At 53.3% G+C, this 16249-nt stretch overlaps 3 protein-coding genes across 3 annotated transcripts; all 3 read left to right on the top strand.

Annotated features, from left to right (window-relative positions):
• Positions 1 to 1970: 1970 nt before the first annotated feature.
• Positions 1971 to 7454, top strand: MYCGRDRAFT_97535 (uncharacterized protein; the record flags this gene model as incomplete). Its single annotated transcript, XM_003847344.1, has 8 exons — positions 1971 to 3123; positions 3321 to 3472; positions 3578 to 4092; positions 4168 to 4548; positions 4703 to 5026; positions 5613 to 6327; positions 6928 to 7218; positions 7275 to 7454. The coding sequence occupies 8 exons, from the start codon at positions 1971 to 1973 to the stop codon at positions 7452 to 7454; spliced, it is 3711 nt and encodes a 1236-aa protein (XP_003847392.1).
• A 3621-nt stretch (positions 7455 to 11075) lies between these two features.
• On the top strand, positions 11076 to 13002 carry MYCGRDRAFT_97536 (uncharacterized protein; the record flags this gene model as incomplete). The annotated part of the gene is made up of 4 exons (XM_003847345.1): positions 11076 to 11379; positions 11443 to 12152; positions 12225 to 12411; positions 12938 to 13002. The coding sequence occupies 4 exons, from the start codon at positions 11076 to 11078 to the stop codon at positions 13000 to 13002; spliced, it is 1266 nt and encodes a 421-aa protein (XP_003847393.1).
• Positions 13003 to 15670: 2668 nt separating this feature from the next.
• MYCGRDRAFT_106576 (uncharacterized protein) lies at positions 15671 to 16135 on the top strand (the record flags this gene model as incomplete). Its single annotated transcript, XM_003847346.1, has 1 exon — positions 15671 to 16135. One exon carries the CDS (start codon positions 15702 to 15704, stop codon positions 15969 to 15971), a length of 270 nt encoding a protein of 89 aa, XP_003847394.1.
• Between the last annotated feature and the right edge of the window lie 114 nt (positions 16136 to 16249).

Consider the following 16249-nt stretch of genomic DNA (forward strand, 5'->3'; position numbering starts at 1 on the left):
CCTATCACGCGTAACCGTACTAAGAAGGCTATCTACCTTACTCAGCTGGCCTATATTAACCAACTCCTTAACAGCTACAACGCAGACAGCCTCAAAGCGCTCGAGACACCACTTTCACCAGTAACTTAAGGCTGAAGACGATTACGAGCCGAGCGAAAACTTCCTTAACGAATACTAGTCACTTATCGGACGCCTTATGTAGCCATCGATTCAGACACGCGCGGATATCACATTCGCAGTCGCACAGCTCTCACGACACCTAGTAAAGCCGACGACCGATCACCTTAACACTGCGAAGCGAAACCTTCGATATCTCAAGGGCACGCGGTGCTATGGAATCACCATCAAGAGCAATGACCAGAGCAAGGAACTCAAGCTGGTTGGATATACCGACAGCAGCTACGCAGACAACTGCGACCACAGCACGTCCACCGGTGGCTACGCGTTCCACCTTAATAACTCCCTTATCTCATAGAAGTCGGTAAAGTAAGCGCACAGTAGCACTGTCATCAACAGAGGCTAAATGGAATGCCGCGGCTACCACGTGTTAAGAAGCAGCATACCTCTTAGCTCTCTGCTCGGAATCCAGCATCATTAAGGAGCCATTAATAACTCCAGTAACTATCGAAGCGGACAACATAAGCCAGATCGCTCTTACCAAGCGTGGTGGTGTGGACGGTCGTACCAAGCACAAAACAAGTCAATTGACCACCAGGTCACCTTCCAATGGGTGCCTACCGAACAACAAGCCGCCGATGGCCTCACCAAGGCCCTTACCGTACCAAAACACCATTCTGCCAGCTCATTGGCATTACAGACCTCACCAAGGAGGTTACCAAGGAATGAAGAAACTTCAGTTACGTGCAGAAACTGAAGGAGTTCTCTGGCCTCTCATTGGCCAATGATTTTAGGGCAGTTTTGGAGTTTCCAGCTTTCGTACGAGTCGTTTGCGCAAGTCTCAGAACTGCGACTATTGCGCTCAGAGATACACAGGAAGAAGGAAGTGCGAAGGAAGGGGATGATTTGGAATATTTGTGACTTCCTACCTGACCGTTCGAAATGGGCAGGAATTGTTAGCTTCATAACAGTTTTGACAGGGTCCAGCTCTTGGCGTGCTCCCATCGGCCAGAAAAAAATGATAGTCTCAGACGCACAGACCCTCTTGGCGAGCACTAACCTCTTCGAGCGCCTCGCCTAAGAGGGTCTAAGGGCGCAAGAGCGGCTTTTAGTAGATGTAGTGCAGCACGCGACAGCGCAACAACAACGACCTTTTTCAAAAATCCGGCACTGTAACTTTATAGAGCCGAGTCTTACGATTCGAACGGCGTATCGCATAGAAAATTTAAGTATGTTTTGCGTGCCCTAATAGAGCTCGCATTTTCCTGTTTTTCGCCTAACAAATTAGAATTCCGAAGAATTTGCGCGAGCTCTATTATAGCTTTCGTTTAACGTCGGATTTAAATAATTAATACACCGTTAGAATCGCAAGACTCGGCTCTACAAAGTTATAGTCTCGGATTTTTAATAACTAGTTTCGTTGTTGCGTTCTCGTCTTTAGGGCCGAAACGATGCTGCGCTTTATTAAGGTGTAAATTCTATACTAATGCTGCGCTCTATTACCTAAATTCGGCGTCTGGACCCTTAGACTACGAACAGTAGGCGTCGAATCCGCGCTAACTGGGCGTGGACTAAGGAACTAAGACTAAAAAAATGAGGTGCGGCTGGCGCGGCGCGCGCCGCGCGCTAAACCCGAACGAGATACCACTGCAAGAACGGCAACAACAACAACACCTCCTCACACACGACCAATACACACAAGGCTCACCGCAGGTGCCCGCGGAGCCCCGCCGGAGGCAAAAGGGGAGCTCAAGGGGGTCTCCACCTTCCAAACCGTCAAACACACCTTTCAAAACATACCTTTTAAAACACAACTTCCTGAACACCCACACCATGTCCAACGCCAATCAGCAATGGACTCCTCAGCACTGGATGCCGGCAGTCAAGCACTGCGGGTACTGCAAAAGCGACAAAGCAATCGACAGTTCATGCCAGCCAAGCAAGGCAAGCGTGAAGCCGGTGCCTTCGTCGACAAATGCGCTGACTGTCGTGGATATGTCGTCGATCGCACCAACGCTCCCGTGTTCAGCATCTCCAAGAAGCCACCAGCTGGAATGCCACCACCTGCTCCACGCCCTCTCATGCCCGCTCCGCCTCGCCCAGCAGTCTCACAAGGAGCTTCTCAAGCTGGTCCATCGACCTACCATCCTCGTGCGTCCCCAAACACCATTGCCCAAGCCAGAACTGGTGCCAAAAGGGCCAGACAAGAGCGCTATGAGAAACTTCAAGCGGTGCGTGAGGAGTATCAAGAGATCGACGAGGACCATCCTCCACCGCCAGTTCAGGAGCCTTGGTTTCTTTGCGATGCCTGCGGTGTGCCACGCCAGTCGGATGATCGCTGGACTGAAGATTACTGCATCTACTGCAGCCGTCCGGGCGAAGAAGATCCATACACAGACCGAAAGTGGTGCGTTCAAGGTGAACACATCGCTCGCATCATCGACTTCTTCTCTGGGACTCTGGATGGCAACGTTCTCAACGGCACCGAGAACGACTGGTGCTGCATTGCCTGCCAAACAGACACTCCCTTCGAGACCCCTCTTCCAGGTGGCAGCAATCCTTCCACCAACTTCACTCAAAGCATGCCATCTACACCAGGTGCCCACTTCTCCTCCACTCCAGGACTGTCTACTCCGAGCGGTGACATTGGCATTCAGTACAGTCAACAGTCTACCGTTTCCGGCGCTGTCAAGCGTATGGAAAAGACCCACAAAGATCGTGAACGGAAGAGGCGGGAAGACCTCTTCATCAACCATCAAGAGCCACCGTACGCACCAATTGCAGAGCAAGGTCTGGAAGCCGCATTAACGGACGAGGATCATGCATTGCTCGAAGACTTCCAACAAGCCCTCGACGCCGATGTTATGCAACACTGCCCACGCTACAACGAGAAATGGTGGATCAAGCTGAACAAGGAAGGTGTCTGCCTCCGCTACGAGAATCGAGACCGCAGTCGACTGATTGATGAGCCCTACCTATTCTCAGCGGAGAACAACATGGACCCCGGTGTTGTCCCTGCCTACCCTTCCTGCCCTCACAACGATTGAAGAGATCGTCATCGCCAAAGTACAGATTCTTCCTCGTCCGTGGGCAGCAATACAAGTACCGCGGCCACGTGGTCAACTTCCTCTCCAAGAATGCCAAGATCTTCCGGAAGCTGCCTTAACTGCCCAAGAACCTCGACATTGTGCTTCTTCGCCCAGCCCAAGTGCCGGTCGATGACAACGCCAACACCGACAACGCTGATGAGCAGCGCACAACCCGGCAGTTCACCAAGGGATTCAACATTCGCCGCTGGGCTGTTCTTGCATGGCTGGAACACCTCAAGGAGCATCATCCTGGCTATGCTGACATCGTCATTGATGAGGATGCTCTCTCCAAGCTGCCTGGTGGCGATCAACCCGGTGGAGATGGCGTTGATGTATCTGATCAGCTTCAGGGCGAGACCTAACAACCTCAGCAAGATCAGGGTGCGGCCGGCCGTCCAGAGCAAGGTCCAGTCGCAAACGACGACCAGCCTGGAGAAGATCTCGGCCATGATTACACCGCTGTTGCCTTCACTGGCGCCGAGGAGACTGCCGTGGATCAGCTGCCCAACCGCATTCGTGTACAGCAGGAAGCCAGAGCTCAGAACAACGACCCGCAAGGCAACCGTTTGGACGCTCCATATCGCAGCTCCCTGTCCGAGCCTGAGTATCAGCCCACAGCTCGTCCCAACCGCGAGGAAGAACAACCATCGACCAATCCAATGCTTACCTTCCCTAAGCTTGAGGAGGTCCCTCTCTCAGAGTTCGACAAGGACAGACCGCCTCTCTCACTCGCATTCCCCACGTTGTTCCCTTATGGCAAGGGTGATCCACGCCAGCCACGGATCCGTGCAGTCACCGACACAGTCTTCATCCAACACCTTATGCGATACCACGATGGCCGCTTTGCTCAACACTCCCGGTTCCCCTTTCATGCATTAACACCGCAGTGAGAGCACAGACCTTGACCGCCTCAAGCTTCTTCGTCAAGCGCTACCAAGACAAAGGTGGCTTAGTTACAGAGGGTACCATCTCGGAAGCTCTGGCCAATCCACACTCCCGTGAATTATCGATTCTACTCAACTCCGTCGTTGGAGCCGGCTCAGATCTCCGTGGCACCCGTCCCTATTGGATCCCGCACACAGAACCTCATTTGCTTCGTCCTCGCCCTGGGCAAGCCCGATATCTTCATAACGTTATCTGCTGCCGACGTCCAGTGGTTCTCGACCGCGAGCCACATGCCAGACTTCGAGCGATGGTTGACCTTGCCACCGGATGAACGTGCAAGACTCGCACGTGAAAACCTCAAGAACAATCCCCATGTCGCCGATGCACACTTCGAGCGTCGATTCAAGCTCTTCCTCGAGAAAGTGCTCAAGCCCAAGTTCAACGTCGTTGACTACTGGTACCGCTATGAATATCAGAGCCGGGCAGCCCTCATGTCCACTTCTTCCTCTGGTGTGAGGTTCCCAAGTTTCCCAATCTGTCGACCGCCGAGGAAGATCAGAAGGCCTTCGCAAGCAGTGGGGTGCTCATTTCATAGCGCTCAACCCTAACAGCGCTAAGCAGATGAACAAGTCAAAAACTGTTCTTCAATTCAGCAGCACAGAGCTCACCGGCACGCAAGCAGAGCTGGCCGATGTTGTCAACCGCGTGCAGTGCCACATCCACAGTGGATACTGTCAGGCGAAGAAGCGCAAAGTCAAAGCGACTACTGGTGAGGAGCTTGGAGGTGCCGAGGACTCTGATCAAATGGGCTGCCGGTTCTACTTCCCACGTCAACAACGCACAGAAGCAGTGATCGACAAAGATCACAATGCATACCACCTGAGCTTCATTGCCGCTTGCAATGATCCGGATCTTCACCACTTCAACCGCCTCGTGTCCCTCGCATAGCTCGCCAACCACGACATCTCACCTTGCGTTACCAAGGAAGCCACGCTGTCTTACATCGTCAAATACGCCAGTAAGGAAGAGGAGAAGAGCCAGTCACTGCATCAGACAATGACGACAGTGCGCCCTCAAATCAGTCTCAACAAGCCTTTGCTATCCTTCACCGTACGAAACCTCAACATGCTAGTCGGAGAGAGAGACATCTCAGCCCAAGAAGTCTCTCGCCACAATCTCAGCCTTCCACTGCAGATGGGCTCTCGCACGGTCGTCACTGTCGACTGTCGGCTAAGGTCTCAACAATAAGCCGTCCTCATGCTGGAAGAAGGTGATCATGACAATACCGATCACAATAAGCCCAAAGCAGGACGCACAGCTCTGCAGAAGTACGAGGAACGCCCTGAGGACTTGCTGGATACCACTCTCTTCGAGTTCTGCGAACGGCATGATCTTCAGCGTGGCAGCAAGAACTCCACCTGCATCCACAGCAAGGACAATCATCGTCTTCTCAACTACTACCCACGCTACAAGGTGGAAGCCAATGACCGCACCAAGTACGAAGACTACTGTCGTGTGGAGATCATCCTGCATTATCCATGGCGCGAGTACCCCGAGCGCTCTGAGGAGCAGCCATACTTTTTTCCCATCCGACGGCGACAAAGAGAGACCATTCTATCGCTGGTCTAACGCATACGAATACTGCCAAATCGGTGGTGAATGCCCCAAGGATCATGGCCAAGATGACTACTACGGCGATATCCCCGATGGAGATCTGGATGAGTTCGAGCAGCCAGAGCGTCCGGTCGAAGGTGATCCCGCATACTTCCAGGAGGTCGTCAACGGCAACGCCATCCGTGATGAAGATCCGGACAACCTTGGTGACCGTGAAATGGACAGAGCAGCGAACTGGGCCTCGAAGATCAACACATACATTAAGCATCCTGAGATTCATGACAATGCAGAGGTCGACTGGTGGGAATCCCATCGACTACGCCGTACAGTCGCAATCAACAGCAGAAATCGAACGGCTGAACCCACTTCAGCGTCAAGTCTTCGACATGGTGCTCAGGCATTACAGCAACCTCAGAGAAGGCCGCAACCCGAGGCGCTTCGCATCAACATCGACGGACCGACCGGCACTGGCAAATCGTTCTTAATTAACCTCCTGTCCGCTCGGCTGCAGCAAGCAGTTGCTAATGAGAATCAGCCGAACCCCATTCAACGCCTTGCACCAACCGGCTCTGCAGCACACAACATCAATAGCTCGATTGTGCATTCCTACCTGTCTATCCCTGTAGGTGGAAACTTCGGTCCTTTGCAAGGTGCAAACCTCACTACCCTCCAGAACAGGCTCCGTGGCATCCACTACATCGTTATTGATAAGAAGTCGATGATCTCATTGCGCCTCCTGTCACAGATCGACAGCCGACTCCGTTAAGCCTGCCCTTCACGGAAAGACGACTGGTTCGGTGGGTACAGCCTCTTCATGTTCGGAGACTTCTTCCAGCTTCCACCGGTAGGAGAAAAGCCACTCTTCCACAACGCACCATCTAAGGAGCCCGAAGTCGATGGCAAGCAGGCGTACGACTCGATCGACCAGACTCTGGCTCTTACGGCCATCGTTCGACAGGAAGGCGATGAACAAGCCCCCTTCCGCGAAGTTCTCCAAGCTCTGCGAACGGGCCAAGCTACACTCCAGCATTGGGCTCTACTCTCGACCCGAGTTTAGGCAGTCCTCTCAGCCGATGAGATCCGAACGTTCGACAATGCAACACGACTCTACAAAATCAGAAGTGCTGTGGAGACTCTCAATGCAAGCCAGTTGTGAGATATCGGTAAACCCGTACTCCGCATTGTTGCACACCATGATCATCCAAACTCCGCCGATGCCAAGCCGGAGCAGGCTCAGAATCTCCAGTCTGTGTTGAAGGTGTCAATCGGCTGTCGGCTAATGCTCTTGACCAATCTCTGGACCGAGCATGGCCTCGTCGATGGCCGTCAAGGCACCCTCTACGACATCGTCTGGCCAGCCAACACCGACCGAGAGACCGTGCGAGAACAGATGCCGCTGTGCCTACTCGTTGAGATTGAAGGCTTGCAAGACAGCTGCCCAGAGTTGTTCAAGACTAACGCAGGCGACAAGGTCGTTCCAGTGTTCCCACTCCGCCGTAAACTCTACAGCCAGGTGCTTGGAGATTGCAGTTCCCAGTTACTGTATCATATGCCCTTATTGTCCACAAGGCCCGGGGCATGACTCTGGACAAGGCTGTCGTCAACCTCGATCAGCTCGAGCACACCGCCGGCTTGACCTACGTCGCAGTCAGCCGTGTGCGGACATTTGATGGCCTCATGTTTGAGACTGCATTCGACTACAGCCGCATCCGCGAATCGCGTATTCTAGGCAATCCATTCCTTTATTAAACGCATCGTAAAGGTGAAAGTATTCACTGCCCTGGACAGAGAACGCAAGAAGCAAGTAGACGCCAATTTCGACATCGCCGCTGTAATCGAGCAGCGCGCCGAGCTCCGCCTGGACGAGATCTACCGAAATGCCCTAATGTCGGTCTGCGGCATTGAACTCTACAACAAAGTTAGGGAGAAATTTATTACGCAACAGCAACACTAGCTGATCGAAGAGGAAGTCGCCAAAACCATATGCAACCTACTTCTGGATTATCATACGCTTATTAACGAGGAGTGTCTTAGCGTCTTCGATCTCGCCCGGCTATCAATGTGTGTTTTGGAGGAGTTGTAACAGGATCATCGCGCAGATCTCCAGAGACGCAAGCAGCAGGGTGCGTATCGACTTTGTGATTGCGATCGGTGCTAATGTTTTCGAACAGTTGCGTTGTCCGTCCGAACCTACCGAGTCGAGAAGACCAGTCGTTCGCATCGCACCGTGGCCCGACCGAGAGCAACACAAAAAAGACTACACGTAGTGCAAGACAGTATGAGACCGACGGGAGCATGCTCATTCCCGCACCACACGACAAAGTGCTCGCTCAAACCGACCAGCATCTTCACGCACGCGTAGCAAATGCCGCGTGATCGAATGAGGAATCCTAGCAGCGCTTCATGTAACAATCGAGCGCGTAAAGAAGCGTAAGGGAGCACCCGTAGAATATGTATAACAAGGGAAGGAAACAAATCGCACTGCTGTGCAGATAGACTTGGTGCGAAATGATGGACAGGAGCCGACTGAGTCGACTGGCTTGAAGTCCGCTTAAGGAAACAGGAGCCCGAAGACTACAATTCGGATTGACCCGCGGTCGATAAGGCCGGTGCACGACCGCCTGGCGGTGATCTCCGGCGAGATCTTGCGAAAAGAACGCTCCGACTCTTGCGATATCGTCTGAATCTGAGCCATCGTGCCTGGACCTTCGGCTGCAAGCGTATCAGCTCCTCTTAGCAACGGCTGTCCGAGACCTATCCGTGGTCCACATCTGTCCTGGCCGCTTCGCTCAGTTCGTTACGATGATCGGCGTGTTGGCTTTCAAGGCTAAATGTCTCTAGTGGAGGCAAACGCCCAGACTCTGCGACCATCCCTTCCCAGACGAAAGAGCGCAGTCTGCCGACACGATTTAAGATGCTTGTCGGTGTCTGTACCGATTATCGAGCATACTCCGCCTTCGCCAGCTCACCGCTATGAACAGCATTCTAAACAGCCGTCGTGTATTACCACCCGTCGTCGCGCCAGCACCGGTCCAACCCTTGTTCGACAATCACGCGTTTGTGTTGTGCTGGCTCATCTTCTCCGCCTTCTTCGCATATCTTGTAAGAACCGCTGCGCGAAATACGACGAGACACGCAGGCATTGCCGGAACGGAAATAGGCCAGAAGTTGTTAGACACTCGGCGAAGCGCAGGCAGCCGGCGCAAACGAAGGTCTCGTATAGATCACGTACGTCGATTTGACCGAAACCCGTAGTTTATGCCCCTTCTCATATTACTTGCCGCCATGGATTCATTGTCACGAAATGACGTTCAGGGAGAACAGATTAGTCCAGCGGTATCATTACATGTCAGCCAATCACTGTTAGCTACAAGCAGAGCCGGCATATCTACTGTCACACCCCGACACTTTCTATGCCTACAGTATGGACTGGAACTTAGGCCGCACCGACGCTCGGCTTCTACCCGCCTCTCAAATTGTCTAGGAGTATGCCCGCGACAGAAACATTCCAACTCCAATCAACGATAGGCTGCTCTTCTACACTATCCACACTCCGTCCGATCTACACCACTCTCTCCACATCGCCTTTGGGGCCACGACTAGCAGCCATGCAAGTACAGATAATCCGGGCCGCGCATTCAAGTGGCATGGCTCGATCATGGGATCCGACGGATCGGGCAACTATCTGCAACAAAGCGGCGCAAAGACTATTCTACCGGACGGCTGCTAAGGAAGTGTGCTCGTCTCGCTTGTGGATTACATTAGAATAGAGTATGTCCGGCGATATGAGGTCTTCGAGGATCATCTGGCTCGCCGCCTCCATGGAAACCCCGGAGACTTTCCATAAGGCATCCGGAGCATAGCGGCAACGAGCGAGCACGACGTTCGCGATAGACGGCGGAGGTACCGTAATGAGCATGGAGGGATCAGACTTGATATCCGACCTGGCCCTTATATCTCGAAAAGCAGCGACCGACAGTGTCCGACCTGCGCCCGATAATAGAGTCCTAAGCCCGCCAGCACAGACCTGCGGGCTGCGTTTAGGGAAGCCGCATGGACAAGAAGTATAATAGGTTCAATTGGCAATGGCATTCCCGTTTAAGCCGGAGAGAAGAATACGCGTAGCATCTTCTATATACAGTCGTTTCATTCCTATTTTTATGACCGTTCTTACCCTTCTATTGCACATTGCCGCCCGTGCGATCGACGTCGCTGCCGCCTAATGTGCGTGATACTTTCACTCTCGTTCGCTAATGCAGGCCTCGTAGGCTGCTTCGTCAGTATCTGGTTGGTCTTGCCTAGTTTAGCATCTTACATAGCACTGCCTAGCACTGTCTAGTAACGGTCTAACATCGACAGTCTATGCTAGTGCCAGCCGATAAGAACACTACTCAGTGCCGATTGAAATTGACTCGGCCAGTACCACTAGCGCACCGGACCAGGAGGCTTACTACTTGTCGCTACACTAACTCGTGTCCCAACCGGTGATGACTTCAGATCAAGGCTATTCATAGGCTGTTCACCGTGTCTGATCGCTAATCGCTGGTCCGCGGAGACGTGTGTAACTTTGCCTTGCGGCTGTGGCCCGGGTGAGCATTCGTCCCGAGGCTCTCCGCTCGATGCAAAGCACGCGGCATGTTGGTTCCTAGCTTAGCTTGCCGCAATCTCTGATCAGCATGATATGAATCGTCCGGTTCGTCCGCTGTGGTTTCGATGTTCGTGCTGCTATAGTTCGCCGAAGCGATGTGCCCTTTCAACGCCTGTTTCATTACAACCAATTAGTCGAGAGATATGATGGAAGTAGCTGTTGGCTGGTGTCAATTTATGTACACGTTGATCAATCATCGCTGACGTCCTCTTACTCTGCGACTGTGAAGAAAGTTCTTGTTCCGGAATCCGGCATCATAGATATCTTATTAGACATCAATGCAGTGCCTGTGCTCCTCGAGTCAATCCTAGAGGCTCATTCTGCTCCGGAAGCTCGCATCAAGAAAGTCTACGGTAGTTTGCAGCTCCGCATCCTAGTAGGATGAACACATCGCCTAAGGCGGTGGAGAGCTCTCGTAGCGACTGAATGGATCAACATGCAATGTCGACAACGGTGGGCCGCAATTTTCAGGTCAATACTCCACTGCATGGACATTTCTCGTAGAGCGATCCAGCGACGGATCATCCAGCAGGTTCTCCCTCAAGATCCTGATGCCGTCAGTCCTCGTCCGCCCAACTTCGGGCCCCTGCAGGCGTTTCAGGGTCCTCCCGTCCACTGTTTGCACCAAACACCGGACATCTCTCGTCTTTGCTACATGTCTCCATCTCGTTGTCGCAACACCCTTCCCGCGCCGTCGAGGACCGACGAGTCGCCAGTTCATCATGTCGGCAGGATTTGGCAGCAAGGTCGGAAGCAACTCTCCTACAGCTTTATCCGTGTGGGCGAGCGAGACGGATTCATTATGCTGCGAGAACGAGGACACGGGCAGCGAGATGGGTGATGGAAGTGTCGACTCGTGCTCGTCTTCACCACACACGCTGCGCGGCAATGCACGCCGCGACGACCAGATCGTGTGCCGCTGCGAGATCGCAATGAGCGAGCTCGACGACATTCTTGCTTTGCTACAAGCCGCTCTGGTCGACTGGGAAGACCCCGACCAACTTCTTCTTCGGCACGGCTACTGCAGTAAGTATCGCCAATCAGAAATGAGATGGAGTTCTCTACCTAGCTGACTGCTTGGAACAATAGTCACCGTCGAGGACATTCTCACCCACGCCATCGTCCCAGCTCCTCTTTCCCGCAATGACGCCAAGTCCTCGCTCGTCTTCAACCCCTCGCCATCCAATCAATCGCTGATCGCACCGCTGGTATTTCGACTGTCGGAACTATCATTAAGTTCCTCTTCCTCCTCCGTCGAATCCTCCGGCAATTCCTCCAACAAGGAGCTTGGCCATATGTGGAGTTCAAAGCGGAACTTGGTGGAGCTAGAGTCCGAAGTAGCGGAGTCCTCCTCCTCTGAGGAGTCGGCTTCCGAATCAGAATCAGCAGAAGACTCCTTCTCTTCGCAAAAAGAGTTCCAAAAGCCCTCCTCGAGCCGTCGTAACGAGGAACTCAGCCCTGCGCGGCGACCGAAGCGGAGCTTAGCGGAGCCGACGTTCGAAGCAGCGTCAGAGGAGTCGGCTTCAGAATCAGAATCAGCAGATGACGCTTCCTCTTCGGAAGAAGAGTTTCAAAAGCCTTGTTCGAGCCGCCGATCGGTTTCTCGTCTCCTTTTCACGGATAGGAAGTCCGACTCGGAAGAGAGCTGCATTTCCCGGACTGTTTCCCACTCCCCTGATCAGCCTTCAACTCCTACTCCCAGTCCACGAACCCCATCCAGCATGAATAGAGGCGGCCTCAAGTCCATTCTCTCTCCATCCCCGCGGAGCAAGTGGAAGAGGAAGCGGGATCTCAACCGTGTGCGGTTTTCGAGTTCGGTGTTTTGGGAGAATACGATTTGAGAGAGACGAGATTGCTACGTTCATGGACAGATCTTGGAGAGCTTGGGAGGAAGAAGAGGGATGCGTTGCGATTTGATGTATGAGAAAGCGATGTGCATCACTTCACAACAATGTGAGGTCAACATCCTCCCCTCCACGTCCAACGGATACAGACTGGTGGATGTGAAGCGGAACAGCAAGACCATGGTTGATAAGATTTGTTGTAGGAGGATACTTGGTGCGGTAATGTTTCCATCCTCGACTCCCCATGTATCAGCTGCAGACTAATGGATACAAACCCGTCACCCGTGAACCGAGCACATCACCCATCCTCTTCACTACCGGAATTGTAATTGTTCAGGAGGATCCTTGCTGCCTGTGCTCTCCCGATCAAGACTCCACTCCACGATCATCAGCTGCAGACTGATGAACATGAACTGGACTCTCGATTGGTGACGGGCAACATGTCAAGAAACCTGCACATCACCCATCCTCTCCACCACAGGAATCATAGTACTTTGGGAGGATTCCTTGCTGCCGGTGCTCTCTCAATCAAAAATCCACTCCACGATCATCAGCTGCAGACTGATGAACATGGACTGGACTTTCGATTGGTGGCGGGCAACATGTCAAGGACCTCCCAAATTTTTCTCCAGCATTCATCCACCCCCCTTTGCATCACTCGATCTCTACACTGCCTTATTGAATTCGTCCAACACATTTTCGGAAACAGCACACACATTCTTTTGCTTTCTTCTGAACAGTGAAGCCATCTTCTCTCAATCACGACGGACGACTTTCCACTCCACAATCCTCAGCTGCAGACTGAAAGATCGTGAACTGGAAGGCGTCGATTCGCAGGGTGAGAGAGAGAGAGATGTCTTGGACCGTCAAGGAGGAAAGATGTGGATCGTGCTGTGCCGTGCGTGTGGGATCAAAAGTCAATAAAAACCAGTGTGGAGGATCTCGGAATGCGGAGGGAGTGAAGTGCATGGAGAAGAGAGAAGCCCAGCAGAACCAGGAGGTACCATTGCTCAGTTATAACAACACTTTGAGCGGACGAGCGTATACTACCGTTTCCCTGCGACCTGCCAGTTCGCACTTTGCGAGTCGGCATATGCGGCCAGCGTCTAGCGGTCACCGTCAAATGTCTCACATTGGCCCACCGGCTGGAATTAGGAGCTAAGATCATTACGAAAGACGTCGAATCCCTCAGATCGTACGTGCTGCAAAGGCCGAAGAAGTCACTTCGCCTTACGCGGTGTGGAGAGAAGGGCCACTGGATTCTCGGAGCTGTACCAAGCGTTGTTGTGTCGCTGCAAGCTGCTCTCTGGATCATCGACGTGGGGATGCTGGACGGACATTTCATTATGATACTTAAAAGGTATTCAGCAGGCCAGCCAGCAAGCATCTCGTCTCGTCTCGCCATGGACGAAATCCACAGTCCGTCTTGCTCAACGACAGCCCACGACAACGATCAGCGCAATTTGTAAGGAAAGTCAGTCAGACAGACCTGGCTGCGTGCCGCCTTCAAAGTAAGCTGTCGGAAAGCCGAGCTGAAGAAGCCCTGCTTCCTCCACGGCCGTACGAAAGAGAAGTCACCGATAATGCCAGACGGCAGCATGCCGAGGAGAGCGACACGAGCTCACTCACCTAGTTATCATCCCTTATCCCGCTCAAAGAGGCAAAGACGGAGGAAACATAGTATCGATGGCTTTATTCGTCTCCCCGAGGTTTCCGGGCTGATACGCTGTTGGTCACAAGAGGTCTGCTGTATCGTACTGTCGTTGCTGATGAAGGCGGGTGGTAGAGGTGAGGTATGTAGAACAAGATCCACCCAGACTGATCGGCATAACAGCCCATCACGATTGACGACGGCAGTCTCACGGATTCAGCAAAGCAAAGCAAGCAGTATTGACTTTCGCGCCACAACGACAGTCCGCTCTTCCCCCCCAGCTCTCTCTGACATCTGTTCGTTGGATTCGAAATGTTACCGAAGGCGGACTGATGTCCGGGCTGCGCTCTGGTCTGATGGGCGGATCGCGCGTGTTCCTTTAGTGTCCGAGGTCTGTCGCGAAAAGGTCTTGGTCTCCGCGATGATGAGCATCTGCGTGTCGCGCATGAGTTCGGCAAGCAGTTTTCGTTCTCGATTGCCGGCGACCGGAGCTGAGTATCCGTTCCTTCTCCACCACTTCCCGCTTCAAACTGATGTCCGGTGTGCCATCGTCCTCGGGCTCTTCCGCGCGTGTCCGCCAGCTTGCCAGTATTCGGATTATGAGCACGACATCGATGTCCAACGTCTGATGCGGAAAGCTCCTCCGTCTGCGAATGTGCGCATTCTGCATGATGTCGCCGAGTGGTTATCGCTCGCGGTATGGCTGAGTTGCCGTTCGTGAGATTGCTGGCGGCTGGGTTGGAGTAAACTCTCCGTCACTTTCCTCCGAAAGCCGATGTTCGACGTGGCCTCCATCTTAAATCATTCCCACCAGTCCACTCAGCTCTGCCGCTCTCGATCGAAAGTCCAGCACGAGTTTGCTGATCGCCGCATTCGAAGCCTGTCGCCTTGCGCCTTTCAGACGAATTTTGAGTTCCAGCGGCTCGTTCCTGAAGGATCTAGGGCATGGTCATGATTTCGCGATTTCGTGGACTTTGGACGGAAGCTTGAGTCGAGCTCTGGGTGACACGTTGTGGGTGGTGAGGTCAACATGCGCTGGCTCGAGAGATCCTGAGGGTGCATCGAACGCACTCTGGTTTCTGCTTGATCTCCACGGCCTTTCGTCCACGTGTACGCGCAACACTCTTGACATGGTCCTCTTTCCCTCTCATCCGGCGGACGTGGCCCTGTCATTACCGATCTGACCCGACGTGCTGCGGCGTGCAGAACCGCGATCTTGGACGAATGCGTTGGTGAGGAAGGATGAGGCAGGTTCAGGAAACGAGCTCTCTCGGTCGGTCGGGGCGCGGTCAGATCGGGACGAGGAGATGAAGGAGACGTCGGTCGGCGCGGCAGATGTGCCCGTGATGACAATGGTGGACGGTTGTTGAAGTTGCCTTTGGGGTCGAGCTCGGTCTTTTCGGTGTGGTGGTGGATTGGAGTATGTGGAGGATGCAGGTGTGATGTGATTATTATAGAGGTGACGGATTCGAGAGGAAGCCTTCCAGGTTCATTCTCACTCATTCTCACTCTGGCCTCAGGCACTAATTGTCGTGACCGCTGTAACCCGAAGTCGACTAGACAGCTCTCTCCCGTCAATCCTCCAGCAGCTTCCGCGGAGAAGATTGGATCGAAGTGTCTGTCTCAACGTCCACTCATCACCAAAGACGACTTTCTCGCATCTGATCGTCATCTCTGCGACTTGGGATCCAGCCCACGATGGGACTATTTCTTCTCTTCTGGACAAGGGAATTGCGAACACTCACCGAGGCCATGAGTATTACCCGGCGTCTACGCTGGCTTTCTAGACGAGGATAATGCCGCCGTGAACGACCACGCAGAAGAAGAATTTGACGGAGACGGTACAGCACAAGATGATGAGGATGGCGATTTGGGTATCGAATCTGATGCTCAGCTTTGCGGGTCTTTTAGCTGGAGGCTACGGTACTGCAGGCAGCAGACTTCCCGTCGCCCTTGTCCACGGCTCATCTCGACCCCGGTTTCCAGCAACTCCTCAGAAACACACACATACAACCCTCGCTTCGATCTTCGACGTTTCCGCGCTTGTCCGACACCTGCCATCCGCTCCGTTCAAACCCCAGCTATCGGGCAACAACTCCTCGCCCAATGTCTGCGACTTTTGAGTTTGGCCCTACTGCCCGCATCGTCAACGTCCATCTGCTACATTACAGTTCCTGCTTATGATTCTCAACCGAATCTGCGACCGGAGAGAGATCAAGAGATGACCACGCTGGGATTCCCGCTTGACGAGGTGCCTCGCCGCGAGGAGTTGCATGAGATGGAAGGGACTGTGTGGTGTAGATGTTTCCGTGGCTGTCGAAGAGGACTGGGCCGTGCTGGTGAATGATTGTAGGGATAGTCGGATGGGCTGTATCAAATACCCGCAGATTACCCGCATCCA

This window comes from Zymoseptoria tritici, chromosome 14 (genome assembly GCF_000219625.1).
Source record: "Zymoseptoria tritici IPO323 chromosome 14, whole genome shotgun sequence".
In the NCBI taxonomy this organism is placed as follows: Eukaryota; Fungi; Ascomycota; class Dothideomycetes; order Mycosphaerellales; family Mycosphaerellaceae; genus Zymoseptoria; species Zymoseptoria tritici.